The 14,903-nt window shown below is 51.8% G+C and overlaps 1 protein-coding gene across 1 annotated transcript in view; it reads left to right on the plus strand.

Moving 5' to 3' along the window:
* LOC106591131 (endoplasmic reticulum-Golgi intermediate compartment protein 1) overlaps positions 1-14,903 on the plus strand; it is a 63,119-nt gene that overhangs the window by 33,008 nt on the left and 15,208 nt on the right. The window contains exons 5-6 of the mRNA XM_082974998.1: positions 4,208-4,332; positions 8,082-8,186. Coding sequence (XP_082831124.1) covers positions 4,208-4,332; positions 8,082-8,186 — 230 coding nt within the window. The remainder of the gene's footprint in view (positions 1-4,207; positions 4,333-8,081; positions 8,187-14,903) is intronic.

The following is a 14,903-nucleotide window of genomic DNA, read 5'->3' on the forward strand; positions in this document are numbered from 1 at the left end:
TACATGTCCCTGGGCCTGGAAATGATTGATTTCTCCCTCCAGGATGGAGAAGCTGTCTTCATTATAGCATGGGGATTCTAGTGGGGGGATATAGGTAGGATGGAGAAGCTGTCTTCATTATAGCATGGGGATTCTAGTGGGGGGATATAGGTAGGATGGAGAAGCTGTCTTCATTATAGTATGGGGATTCTAGTGGGGGGATATAGGTAGGATGGAGAAGCTGTCTTCATTATAGTATGGGGATTCTAGTGGGGGGATATAGGTAGGATGGAGAAGCTGTCTTCATTATAGTATGGGGATTCTAGTGGGGGGATATAGGTAGGATGGAGAAGCTGTCTTCATTAAAGTATGGGGATTCTAGTGGGGGGATGTAGGTAGCACACAGGAGGACAGTTTTATCTGAGATCATTTCCTTTTGAATTTCTAGCCAAATGTAAATGTTCCTGTTTTGATTAATTTAATAGAGTGAGTTAGGTCTGCTCTATACCAAATTAGCATATCCATTAGCGTACCCCCTGAGTCCCTTCCCTGTTTCACACCTGGTAGTTTAGTGGATGGGACTACCAGCTCTCTGTAACCTAGAGGGCAACCAGTGGGTCCATCTCCTCTATACCACCTGGTAGTGTGGTGGATGGGACTACCAGCTCTCTGTAACCTAGAGGGCAACCAGTGGGTCCATCTCCTCTACACCACCCACCTGGTAGTGTGGTGGATGGGACTACCAGCTCTCTGTAACCTAGAGGACAACCAGTGGGTCCATCTCCTCTGTACCACCCACCTGGTAGTGTGGTGGATGGGACTACCAGCTCTCTGTAACCTAGAGGACAACCAGTGGGTCCATCTCCTCTATACCACCTGGTAGTGTGGTGGATGGGACTACCAGCTCTCTGTAACCTAGAGGACAACCAGTGGGTCCATCTCCTCTATACCACCTGGTAGTGTGGTGGATGGGACTACCAGCTCTCTGTAACCTAGAGGGCAACCAGTGGGTCCATCTCCTCTATACCACCTGGTAGTGTGGTGGATGGGACTACCAGCTCTCTGTAACCTAGAGGGCAACCAGTGGGTCCATCTCCTCTATACCACCTGGTAGTTTAGTGGATGGGACTACCAGCTCTCTGTAACCTAGAGGACAACCAGTGGGTCCATCTCCTCTATACCACCCACCTGGTAGTGTGGTGGATGGGACTACCAGCTCTCTGTAACCTAGAGGACAACCAGTGGGTCCATCTCCTCTATACCACCTGGTAGTGTGGTGGATGGGACTACCAGCTCTCTGTAACCTAGAGGACAACCAGTGGGTCCATCTCCTCTATACCACCTGGTAGTGTGGTGGATGGGACTACCAGCTCTCTGTAACCTAGAGGACAACCAGTGGGTCCATCTCCTCTACACCACCTGGTAGTGTGGTGGATGGGACTACCAGCTCTCTGTAACCTAGAGGACAACCAGTGGGTCCATCTCCTCTATACCACCTGGTAGTGTGGTGGATGGGACTACCAGCTCTCTGTAACCTAGAGGACAACCAGTGGGTCCATCTCCTCTATACCACCTGGTAGTGTGGTGGATGGGACTACCAGCTCTCTGTAACCTAGAGGACAACCAGTGGGTCCATCTCCTCTATACCACCTGGTAGTGTGGTGGATGGGACTACCAGCTCTCTGTAACCTAGAGGACAACCAGTGGGTCCATCTCCTCTATACCACCTGGTAGTGTGGTGGATGGGACTACCAGCTCTCTGTAACCTAGAGGACAACCAGTGGGTCCATCTCCTCTACACCACCTGGTAGTGTGGTGGATGGGACTACCAGCTCTCTGTAACCTAGAGGACAACCAGTGGGTCCATCTCCTCTATACCACCTGGTAGTGTGGTGGATGGGACTACCAGCTCTCTGTAACCTAGAGGACAACCAGTGGGTCCATCTCCTCTATACCACCTGGTAGTGTGGTGGATGGGACTACCAGCTCTCTGTAACCTAGAGGACAACCAGTGGGTCCGTCTCCTCTATACCACCCACCTGGTAGTGTGGTGGATGGGACTACCAGCTCTCTGTAACCTAGAGGACAACCAGTGGGTCTCCTCTATACCACCTGGTAGTGTGGTGGATGGGACTACCAGCTCTCTGTAACCTAGAGGACAACCAGTGGGTCCGTCTCCTCTATACCACCCACCTGGTAGTGTGGTGGATGGGACTACCAGCTCTCTGTAACCTAGAGGGCAACCAGTGGGTCCATCTCCTCTATACCACCTGGTAGTGTGGTGGATGGGGCTACCAGCTCTCTGTAACCTAGAGGACAACCAGGGGGTCCATCTCCTCTATACCACCCACCTGGTAGTGTGGTGGATGGGACTACCAGCTCTCTGTAACCTAGAGGACAACCAGTGGGTCCGTCTCCTCTATACCACCTGGTAGTGTGGTGGATGGGACTACCAGCTCTCTGTAACCTAGAGGGCAACCAGTGGGTCCATCTCCTCTATACCACCCACCTGGTAGTGTGGTGGATGGGACTACCAGCTCTCTGTAACCTAGAGGACAACCAGTGGGTCCATCTCCTCTATACCACCCACCTGGTAGTGTGGTGGATGGGGCTACCAGCTCTCTGTAACCTAGAGGACAACCAGTGGGTCCGTCTCCTCTATACCACCCACCTGGTAGTGTGGTGGATGGGGCTACCAGCTCTCTGTAACCTAGAGGACAACCAGTGGGTCCATCTCCTCTATACCACCCACCTGGTAGTTTGGTGGATGGGACTACCAGCTCTCTGTAACCTAGAGGACAACCAGTGGGTCCGTCTCCTCTATACCACCTGGTAGTGTGGTGGATGGGACTACCAGCTCTCTGTAACCTAGAGGACAACCAGTGGGTCCGTCTCCTCTATACCACCTGGTAGTGTGGTGGATGGGACTACCAGCTCTCTGTAACCTAGAGGGTAACCAGTGGGTCCATCTCCTCTATACCACCTGGTAGTGTGGTGGATGGGACTACCAGCTCTCTGTAACCTAGAGGGCAACCAGTAGGTCCATCTCCTCTATACCACCCACCTGGTAGTGTGGTGGATGGGACTACCAGCTCTCTGTAACCTAGAGGGCAAGCAGTGGGTCCATCTCCTCTATACCACCTGGTAGTGTGGTGGATGGGACTACCAGCTCTCTGTAACCTAGAGGACAACCAGTGGGTCCATCTCCTCTGTACCATGTTTCTTGTAGGATGGCAATATCTGTATTTCTGATATCTTTGATGAAGTCCAGGTTCCTTCTCTTTAGTCCAAAGGCAGATGACCTCAGGCCTTGGATATTCCAGGATGAGATAGTGAAGGTTTTGTGTTCCATAAAGTGTCCAATGTTGTTAGTCGTGTGGTTTGGCCTCAGACCAGTAAGTGTGAGCAGAGCCTGCTGAGCATCTGGTACATGCCATTTGGTTTGGGCTAGTGTACGAGTGGGGGTTGGACCAGTTTGCCTGCTCACGGCCCAGGCGTATGTGTGACTTCCATGTTGAAGCCTGGTAGTTTGGTGGATGAATAATTTAATAGAGTGAGTTGGGTCTGATTTATATACCAAATTAGCATAACCATTAGCGTACCCCCTGACTATAGCATATCCATTAGCGTACCCCCTGGACTATAGCATATCCATTAGCGTACCCCCCGACTATAGCATATCCATTAGCGTACCCCCTGGACTATAGCATATCCATTAGCGTACCCCCTGGACTATAGCATATCCATTAGCGTACCCCCCTGGACTATAGCATATCCATTAGCGTACCCCCTGGACTATAGCATATCCATTAGCGTACCCCCGGACTATAGCATATCCATTAGCGTACCCCCTGGACTATAGCATATCCATTAGCGTACCCCCTGGACTATAGCATATCCATTAGCGTACCCCCCGACTATAGCATATCCATTAGCGTACCCCCTGGACTATAGCATATCCATTAGCGTACCCCCTGGGCTATAGCATATCCATTAGCGTAACCCCTGGGCTATAGCATATCCATTAGCGTACCCCCTGACTATAGCATATCCATTAGCGCAACCCCTGGGCTATAGCATATCCATTAGCGCAACCCCTGGGCTATAGCATATCCATTAGCGTACCCCCTGACTATAGCATATCCATTAGCGTACCCCCTGGACTAGCATACCCGGCTGGTACCCAACAGACATGATCTGACCACCGTTCTCTCTCTCTCTCCTCCAGTGGTGGGTCTTGATATCCAGGACGAGATGGGTCGCCATGAGGTGGGGCACATAGACAACTCCATGAAGGTTCCTCTCAACCACGGATATGGCTGTCGCTTCGAGGGAGAGTTCACTATTAACAAAGTAACCTCTGACCCCCACTACACTGACTTCTGACCCCCCCCACTACACTGACCTCTGACCCCCCCACTACACTGACCTCTGACCCCCCCCACTACACTGACCTCTGACCCCCCCACTACACTGACCTCTGACCCCTCCCAACTACACTGACCTCTGACCCCCCCAACTACACTGACCTCTGACCCCCCCCAACTACACTGACCTCTGACCCCCCCCAACTACACTGATCTCTGACCCCCCCCCCAACTACACTGACCTCTGACCCCCCCCCCAACTACACTGACCTCTGACCCCCCCCCAACTACACTGACCTCTGACCCCCCCAACTACACTGACCTCTGACCCCCCCCACTACACTGACCTCTGACCCCCCCCACTACACTGACCTCTGACCCCCCCCACTACACTGACCTCTGACCCCCCCCCACTACACTGACCTCTGACCCCCCCCCCACTACACTGACCTCTGACCCCCCCCCACTACACTGACCTCTGACCCCCCCCCCCACTACACTGACCTCTGACCCCCCACTACACTGACCTCTGACCCCCCCCACTACACTGACCTCTGACCCCCCCCACTACACTGACCTCTGACCCCCCCAACTACACTGACCTCTGACCCCCCCCAACTACACTGACCTCTGACCCCCCCACTACACTGACCTCTGACCCCCCCACTACACTGACCTCTGACCCCCCCCAACTACACTGACCTCTGACCCCCCCCAACTACACTGACCTCTGACCCCCCCCCACTACACTGACCTCTGACCCCCCCCCCACTACACAGACCTCTGACCCCCCCACTACACAGAATTCTGACCCCCCCACTACACAGACCTCTGACCCCCCCACTACACTGACCTCTGACCCCCCCCCCACTACACTGACCTCTGACCCTCCCCCACTACACTGACCTCTGACCCCCCCCACTACACTGACCTCTGACCCCCCCCACTACACTGACCTCTGACCCCCCCCACTACACTGACCTCTGACCCCCCCCACTACACTGACCTCTGACCCCCCCCCACTACACTGACCTCTGACCCCCCCCACTACACTGACCTCTGACCCCCCCCCACTACACTGACCTCTGACCCCCCCCAACTACACTGACCTCTGACCCCCCCCCCACTACACTGACCTCTGACCCCCCCCCCACTACACAGACCTCTGACCCCCCCACTACACAGAACTCTGACCCCCCCACTACACAGACCTCTGACCCCCCCACTACACTGACCTCTGACCCCCCCCCCACTACACTGACCTCTGACCCTCCCCCACTACACTGACCTCTGACCCCCCCCCCACTACACTGACCTCTGACCCCCCCCACTACACTGACCTCTGACCCCCCCCACTACACTGACCTCTGACCCCCCCCACTACACTGACCTCTGACCCCCCCCACTACACTGACCTCTGACCCCCCCCCACTACACTGACCTCTGACCCCCCCCCACTACACTGACCTCTGACCCCCCCCCACTACACTGACCTCTGACCCCCCCCACTACACTGACCTCTGACCCCCCCCCCACTACACTGACCTCTGACCCCCCCACTACACTGACCTCTGACCCCCCCACTACACAGACCTCTGACCCCCCCACTACACAGACCTCTGACCCCCCCCACTACACAGACTTCTGACCCCCCCCCCCACTACACAGACCTCTGACCCCCCCCCACTACACAGACCTCTGACCCCCCCCCCCCACTACACAGACCTCTGACCCCCCCCACTACACAGACCTCTGACCCCCCCACTACACTGACCTCTGACCCCCCCCAACTACACTGACCTCTGACCCCCCCACTACACTGACCTCTGACCCCCCCCACTACACTGACCTCTGACCCCCCCCAACTACACTGACCTCTGACCCCCCCCAACTACACTGACCTCTGACCCCCCCCACTACACAGACCTCTGACCCCCCCACTACACAGAACTCTGACCCCCCCACTACACAGACCTCTGACCCCCCCCACTACACTGACCTCTGACCCCCCCCCCCACTACACAGACCTCTGACCCCCCCCCCCCAACTACACTGACCTCTGACCCCCCCCCACTACACAGACCTCTGACCCCCCCACTACACAGAACTCTGACCCCCCCACTACACAGACCTCTGACCCCCCCCACTACACTGACCTCTGACCCCCCCCCCACTACACTGACCTCTGACCCTCCCCCACTACACTGACCTCTGACCCCCCCCCCACTACACTGACCTCTGACCCCCCCCACTACACTGACCTCTGACCCCCCCCACTACACAGACCTCTGACCCCCCCCACTACACTGACCTCTGACCCCCCCCCACTACACTGACCTCTGACCCCCCCCCCACTACACTGACCTCTGACCCCCCCCCACTACACTGACCTCTGACCCCCCCCCACTACACTGACCTCTGACCCCCCCCAACTACACTGACCTCTGACCCCCCCCACTACACAGACCTCTGACCCCCCCACTACACAGAACTCTGACCCCCCCACTACACAGACCTCTGACCCCCCCCACTACACTGACCTCTGACCCCCCCCCCCACTACACAGACCTCTGACCCCCCCCCCCCAACTACACTGACCTCTGACCCCCCCCCACTACACAGACCTCTGACCCCCCCACTACACAGAACTCTGACCCCCCCACTACACAGACCTCTGACCCCCCCCACTACACTGACCTCTGACCCCCCCCCCACTACACTGACCTCTGACCCTCCCCCACTACACTGACCTCTGACCCCCCCCCCACTACACTGACCTCTGACCCCCCCCACTACACTGACCTCTGACCCCCCCCACTACACAGACCTCTGACCCCCCCCACTACACTGACCTCTGACCCCCCCCCACTACACTGACCTCTGACCCCCCCCCACTACACTGACCTCTGACCCCCCCCCACTACACTGACCTCTGACCCCCCCCCACTACACTGACCTCTGACCCCCCCCCACTACACTGACCTCTGACCCCCCCACTACACAGACCTCTGACCCCCCCACTACACAGACCTCTGACCCCCCCCACTACACAGACTTCTGACCCCCCCCCCCCACTACACAGACCTCTGACCCCCCCCCCCCCCACTACACAGACCTCTGACCCCCCCCCCCACTACACAGACCTCTGACCCCCCCCCCCCACTACACAGACCTCTGACCCCCCCCCCCCCACTACACAGACCTCTGACCCCCCCCCCCCCCCGTCTCTCTCTGTGTGGTGATATTGTCTCTCTGTGTGGTGATATTGTCTCTCTGTGTGGTGATATTGTCTCTCTGTGTGGTAATATCTGTGTGGTGATAGTGTCTCTGTGTGTGGTGATAGTGTCTCTGTGTGGTGATATCTGTGTGGTGATATTGTGTCTGTCTGTGTGGTGATATTGTCTCTCTATGTGGTGATATTGTGTCTGTCTGTGTGGTGATATTGTCTCTCTATGTGGTGATATTGTGTCTGTCTGTGTGGTAATATCTGTGTGGTGATATTGTGTCTCTCTGTGTGGTGATATTGTGTCTGTCTGTGTGGTGATATTGTGTCTGTCTGTGTGGTAATATCTGTGTGGTGATATTGTGTCTGTCTGTGTGGTAATATCTGTGTGGTGATATTGTGTCTGTCTGTGTGGTAATATCTGTGTGGTGATATTGTGTCTCTGTGTGGTAATATCTGTGTGGTGATATTGTGTCTCTCTGTGTGGTAATATCTGTGTGCTCTCCCTCCAGGTACCAGGTAACTTCCACGTGTCGACCCACAGCGCCACGGCCCAGCCCCAGAGCCCTGACATGACACACCTCATACACAAGCTGGCCTTCGGGGAGAAACTACAGGTCAGGACTCCCTCTCTATCTGAAACTACAGGTCTATAGACGCCTCTCTATCTGAAACTACAGGTCTATAGACGCCCTCTCTATCTGAAACTACAGGTCAGGACTCCCTCTCTATCTGAAACTACAGGTCTATAGACGCCCTCTCTATCTGAAACTACAGGTCAGGACTCCCTCTCTATCTGAAACTACAGGTCTATAGACGCCCTCTCTATCTGAAACTACAGGTCTATAGACGCCCTCTCTATCTGAAACTACAGGTCTATAGACGCCCTCTCTATCTGAAACTACAGGTCAGGACTCCCTCTCTATCTGAAACTACAGGTCTATAGACGCCCTCTCTATCTGAAACTACAGGTCCATAGACGCCCTCTCTATCTGAAACTACAGGTCTATAGACGCCCTCTCTATCTGAAACTACAGGTCAGGACTCCCTCTCTATCTGAAACTACAGGTCCATAGACGCCCTCTCTATCTGAAACTACAGGTCAGGACTCCCTCTCTATCTGAAACTACAGGTCAGGACGCCCTCTCTATCTGAAACTACAGGTCTATAGACGCCTCTCTATCTGAAACTACAGGTCTATAGACGCCCTCTCTATCTGAAACTACAGGTCTATAGACGCCCTCTCTATCTGAAACTACAGGTCTATAGACGCCCTCTCTATCTGAAACTACAGGTCCATAGACGCCCTCTCTATCTGAAACTACAGGTCTATAGACGCCCTCTCTATCTGAAACTACAGGTCTATAGACGCCCTCTCTATCTGAAACTACAGGTCCATAGACTCCCTCTCTATCTGAAACTACAGGTCTATAGACGCCCTCTCTATCTGAAACTACAGGTCTATAGACGCCCTCTCTATCTGAAACTACAGGTCTATAGACGCCCTCTCTATCTGAAACTACAGGTCCATAGACGCCCTCTCTATCTGAAACTACAGGTCTATAGACGCCCTCTCTATCTGAAACTACAGGTCTATAGACGCCCTCTCTATCTGAAACTACAGGTCTATAGACGCCCTCTCTATCTGAAACTACAGGTCTATAGACTCCCTCTCTATCTGAAACTACAGGTCCATAGACGCCCTCTCTATCTGAAACTACAGGTCTATAGACGCCCTCTCTATCTGAAACTACAGGTCAGGACTCCCTCTCTATCTGAAACTACAGGTCCATAGACGCCCTCTCTATCTGAAACTACAGGTCTATAGACGCCCTCTCTATCTGAAACTACAGGTCCATAGACGCCTCTCTCTATCTGAAACTACAGGTCAGGACTCCCTCTCTATCTGAAACTACAGGTCTATAGACGCCCTCTCTATCTGAAACTACAGGTCAGGACGCCCTCTCTATCTGAAACTACAGGTCCATAGACGCCCTCTCTATCTGAAACTACAGGTCAGGACTACCTCTCTATCTGAAACTACAGGTCTATAGACGCCCTCTCTATCTGAAACTACAGGTCTATAGACGCCCTCTCTATCTGAAACTACAGGTCCATAGACGCCCTCTCTATCTGAAACTACAGGTCTATAGACGCCCTCTCTATCTGAAACTACAGGTCTATAGACGCCCTCTCTATCTGAAACTACAGGTCTATAGACTCCCTCTCTATCTGAAACTACAGGTCTATAGACGCCCTCTCTATCTGAAACTACAGGTCCATAGACGCCCTCTCTATCTGAAACTACAGGTCAGGACTACAGGTCCATAGACGCCCTCTCTATCTGAAACTACAGGTCCATAGACGCCCTCTCTATCTGAAACTACAGGTCAGGACTCCCTCTCTATCTGAAACTACAGGTCCATAGACGCCCTCTCTATCTGAAACTACAGGTCTATAGACGCCCTCTCTATCTGAAACTACAGGTCTATAGACGCCCTCTCTATCTGAAACTACAGGTCTATAGACGCCCTCTCTATCTGAAACTACAGGTCAGGACTCCCTCTCTATCTGAAACTACAGGTCCATAGACTCCCTCTCTATCTGAAACTACAGGTCTATAGACGCCCTCTCTATCTGAAACTACAGGTCTATAGACGCCCTCTCTATCTGAAACTACAGGTCTATAGACGCCCTCTCTATCTGAAACTACAGGTCCATAGACGCCCTCTCTATCTGAAACTACAGGTCTATAGACGCCCTCTCTATCTGAAACTACAGGTCCATAGACTCCCTCTCTATCTGAAACTACAGGTCTATAGACGCCCTCTCTATCTGAAACTACAGGTCTATAGACGCCCTCTCTATCTGAAACTACAGGTCTATAGACGCCCTCTCTATCTGAAACTACAGGTCTATAGACGCCCTCTCTATCTGAAACTACAGGTCCATAGACGCCCTCTCTATCTGAAACTACAGGTCCATAGACGCCCTCTCTATCTGAAACTACAGGTCTATAGACGCCCTCTCTATCTGAAACTACAGGTCAGGACGCCCTCTCTATCTGAAACTACAGGTCTATAGACGCCCTCTCTATCTGAAACTACAGGTCTATAGACGCCCTCTCTATCTGAAACTACAGGTCTATAGACGCCCTCTCTATCTGAAACTACAGGTCTATAGACGCCCTCTCTATCTGAAACTACAGGTCCATAGACGCCCTCTGTATCTGAAACTACAGGTCCATAGACGCCCTCTCTATCTGAAACTACAGGTCAGGACTACAGGTCCATAGACTCCCTCTCTATCTGAAACTACAGGTCAGGACTACCTCTCTATCTGAAACTACAGGTCAGGACTCCCTCTCTATCTGAAACTACAGGTCTATAGACGCCCTCTCTATCTGAAACTACAGGTCAGGACTCCCTCTCTATCTGAAACTACAGGTCCATAGACGCCCTCTCTATCTGAAACTACAGGTCCATAGACGCCCTCTCTATCTGAAACTACAGGTCTATAGACGCCTCTCTATCTGAAACTACAGGTCAGGACTCCCTCTCTATCTGAAACTACAGGTCCATAGACGCCCTCTCTATCTGAAACTACAGGTCTATAGACGCCCTCTCTATCTGAAACTACAGGTCTATAGACGCCCTCTCTATCTGAAACTACAGGTCTATAGACGCCCTCTCTATCTGAAACTACAGGTCAGGACTCCCTCTCTATCTGAAACTACAGGTCTATAGACGCCCTCTCTATCTGAAACTACAGGTCAGGACTCCCTCTCTATCTGAAACTACAGGTCTATAGACGCCCTCTCTATCTGAAACTACAGGTCTATAGACGCCCTCTCTATCTGAAACTACAGGTCTATAGACGCCCTCTCTATCTGAAACTACAGGTCTATAGACGCCCTCTCTATCTGAAACTACAGGTCCATAGACGCCCTCTCTATCTGAAACTACAGGTCAGGACGCCCTCTCTATCTGAAACTACAGGTCTATAGACGCCCTCTCTATCTGAAACTACAGGTCTATAGACGCCCTCTCTATCTGAAACTACAGGTCTATAGACGCCCTCTCTATCTGAAACTACAGGTCTATAGACGCCCTCTCTATCTGAAACTACAGGTCAGGACGCCCTCTCTATCTGAAACTACAGGTCTATAGACGCCCTCTCTATCTGAAACTACAGGTCCATAGACGCCCTCTCTATCTGAAACTACAGGTCTATAGACGCCCTCTCTATCTGAAACTACAGGTCTATAGACGCCCTCTCTATCTGAAACTACAGGTCCATAGACGCCCTCTCTATCTGAAACTACAGGTCTATAGACGCCCTCTCTATCTGAAACTACAGGTCTATAGACGCCCTCTCTATCTGAAACTACAGGTCAGGACTCCCTCTCTATCTGAAACTACAGGTCCATAGACGCCCTCTCTATCTGAAACTACAGGTCTATAGACGCCCTCTCTATCTGAAACTACAGGTCCATAGACGCCCTCTCTATCTGAAACTACAGGTCAGGACTCCCTCTCTATCTGAAACTACAGGTCCATAGACGCCCTCTCTATCTGAAACTACAGGTCAGGACGCCCTCTCTATCTGAAACTACAGGTCTATAGACGCCCTCTCTATCTGAAACTACAGGTCAGGACTCCCTCTCTATCTGAAACTACAGGTCCATAGACTCCCTCTCTATCTGAAACTACAGGTCTATAGACGCCCTCTCTATCTGAAACTACAGGTCCATAGACGCCCTCTCTATCTGAAACTACAGGTCTATAGACGCCCTCTCTATCTGAAACTACAGGTCCATAGACGCCCTCTCTATCTGAAACTACAGGTCTATAGACGCCCTCTCTATCTGAAACTACAGGTCTATAGACGCCCTCTCTATCTGAAACTACAGGTCAGGACTCCCTCTCTATCTGAAACTACAGGTCTATAGACGCCCTCTCTATCTGAAACTACAGGTCTATAGACGCCCTCTCTATCTGAAACTACAGGTCAGGACTCCCTCTCTATCTGAAACTACAGGTCTATAGACGCCCTCTCTATCTGAAACTACAGGTCCATAGACGCCCTCTCTATCTGAAACTACAGGTCCATAGACGCCCTCTCTATCTGAAACTACAGGTCTATAGACGCCCTCTCTATCTGAAACTACAGGTCTATAGACGCCCTCTCTATCTGAAACTACAGGTCTATAGACGCCCTCTCTATCTGAAACTACAGGTCTATAGACGCCCTCTCTATCTGAAACTACAGGTCAGGACGCCCTCTCTATCTGAAACTACAGGTCAGGACGCCCTCTCTATCTGAAACTACAGGTCAGGACTACCTCTCTATCTGAAACTACAGGTCCATAGACGCCCTCTCTATCTGAAACTACAGGTCAGGACTCCCTCTCTATCTGAAACTACAGGTCCATAGACGCCCTCTCTATCTGAAACTACAGGTCAGGACGCCCTCTCTATCTGAAACTACAGGTCCATAGACGCCCTCTCTATCTGAAACTACAGGTCAGGACTCCCTCTCTATCTGAAACTACAGGTCTATAGACGCCCTCTCTATCTGAAACTACAGGTCCATAGACGCCCTCTCTATCTGAAACTACAGGTCCATAGACGCCCTCTCTATCTGAAACTACAGGTCTATAGACGCCCTCTCTATCTGAAACTACAGGTCCATAGACGCCCTCTCTATCTGAAACTACAGGTCTATAGACGCCCTCTCTATCTGAAACTACAGGTCTATAGACGCCCTCTCTATCTGAAACTACAGGTCTATAGACGCCCTCTCTATCTGAAACTACAGGTCCATAGACGCCCTCTCTATCTGAAACTACAGGTCTATAGACGCCCTCTCTATCTGAAACTACAGGTCCATAGACGCCCTCTCTATCTGAAACTACAGGTCTATAGACGCCCTCTCTATCTGAAACTACAGGTCTATAGACGCCCTCTCTATCTGAAACTACAGGTCTATAGACGCCCTCTCTATCTGAAACTACAGGTCTATAGACGCCCTCTCTATCTGAAACTACAGGTCCATAGACGCCCTCTCTATCTGAAACTACAGGTCTATAGACGCCCTCTCTATCTGAAACTACAGGTCCATAGACGCCCTCTCTATCTGAAACTACAGGTCCATAGACGCCCTCTCTATCTGAAACTACAGGTCTATAGACGCCCTCTCTATCTGAAACTACAGGTTTATAGACGCCCTCTCTATCTGAAACTACAGGTCTATAGACGCCCTCTCTATCTGAAACTACAGGTCAGGACTCCCTCTCTATCTGAAACTACAGGTCTATAGACGCCCTCTCTATCTGAAACTACAGGTCTATAGACGCCCTCTCTATCTGAAACTACAGGTCCATAGACGCCCTCTCTATCTGAAACTACAGGTCTATAGACGCCCTCTCTATCTGAAACTACAGGTCCATAGACGCCCTCTCTATCTGAAACTACAGGTCAGGACTCCCTCTCTATCTGAAACTACAGGTCCATAGACGCCCTCTATCTGAAACTACAGGTCTATAGACGCCCTCTCTATCTGAAACTACAGGTCTATAGACGCCCTCTCTATCTGAAACTACAGGTCAGGACTCCCTCTCTATCTGAAACTACAGGTCCATAGACGCCCTCTCTATCTGAAACTACAGGTCCATAGACGCCCTCTCTATCTGAAACTACAGGTCTATAGACGCCCTCTCTATCTGAAACTACAGGTCAGGACTCCCTCTCTATCTGAAACTACAGGTCTATAGACGCCCTCTCTATCTGAAACTACAGGTCCATAGACGCCCTCTCTATCTGAAACTACAGGTCTATAGACGCCCTCTCTATCTGAAACTACAGGTCTATAGACGCCCTCTCTATCTGAAACTACAGGTCCATAGACGCCCTCTCTATCTGAAACTACAGGTCCATAGACTCCCTCTCTATCTGAAACTACAGGTCAGGACTCCCTCTCTATCTGAAACTACAGGTCTATAGACGCCCTCTCTATCTGAAACTACAGGTCTATAGACGCCCTCTCTATCTGAAACTACAGGTCCATAGACGCCCTCTCTATCTGAAACTACAGGTCTATAGACGCCCTCTCTATCTGAAACTACAGGTCCATAGACGCCCTCTCTATCTGAAACTACAGGTCTATAGACGCCCTCTCTATCTGAAACTACAGGTCAGGACTCCCTCTCTATCTGAAACTACAGGTCTATAGACGCCCTCTCTATCTGAAACTACAGGTCAGGACTCCCTCTCTATCTGAAACTACAGGTCTATAGACGCCCTCTCTATCTGAAACTACAGGTCCATAGACGC

The sequence above is a fragment of the Salmo salar genome, chromosome 05 (assembly GCF_965601325.2).
Source record: "Salmo salar chromosome 05, fSalSal1, whole genome shotgun sequence".
NCBI lineage: Eukaryota > Metazoa > Chordata > Actinopteri > Salmoniformes > Salmonidae > Salmo > Salmo salar.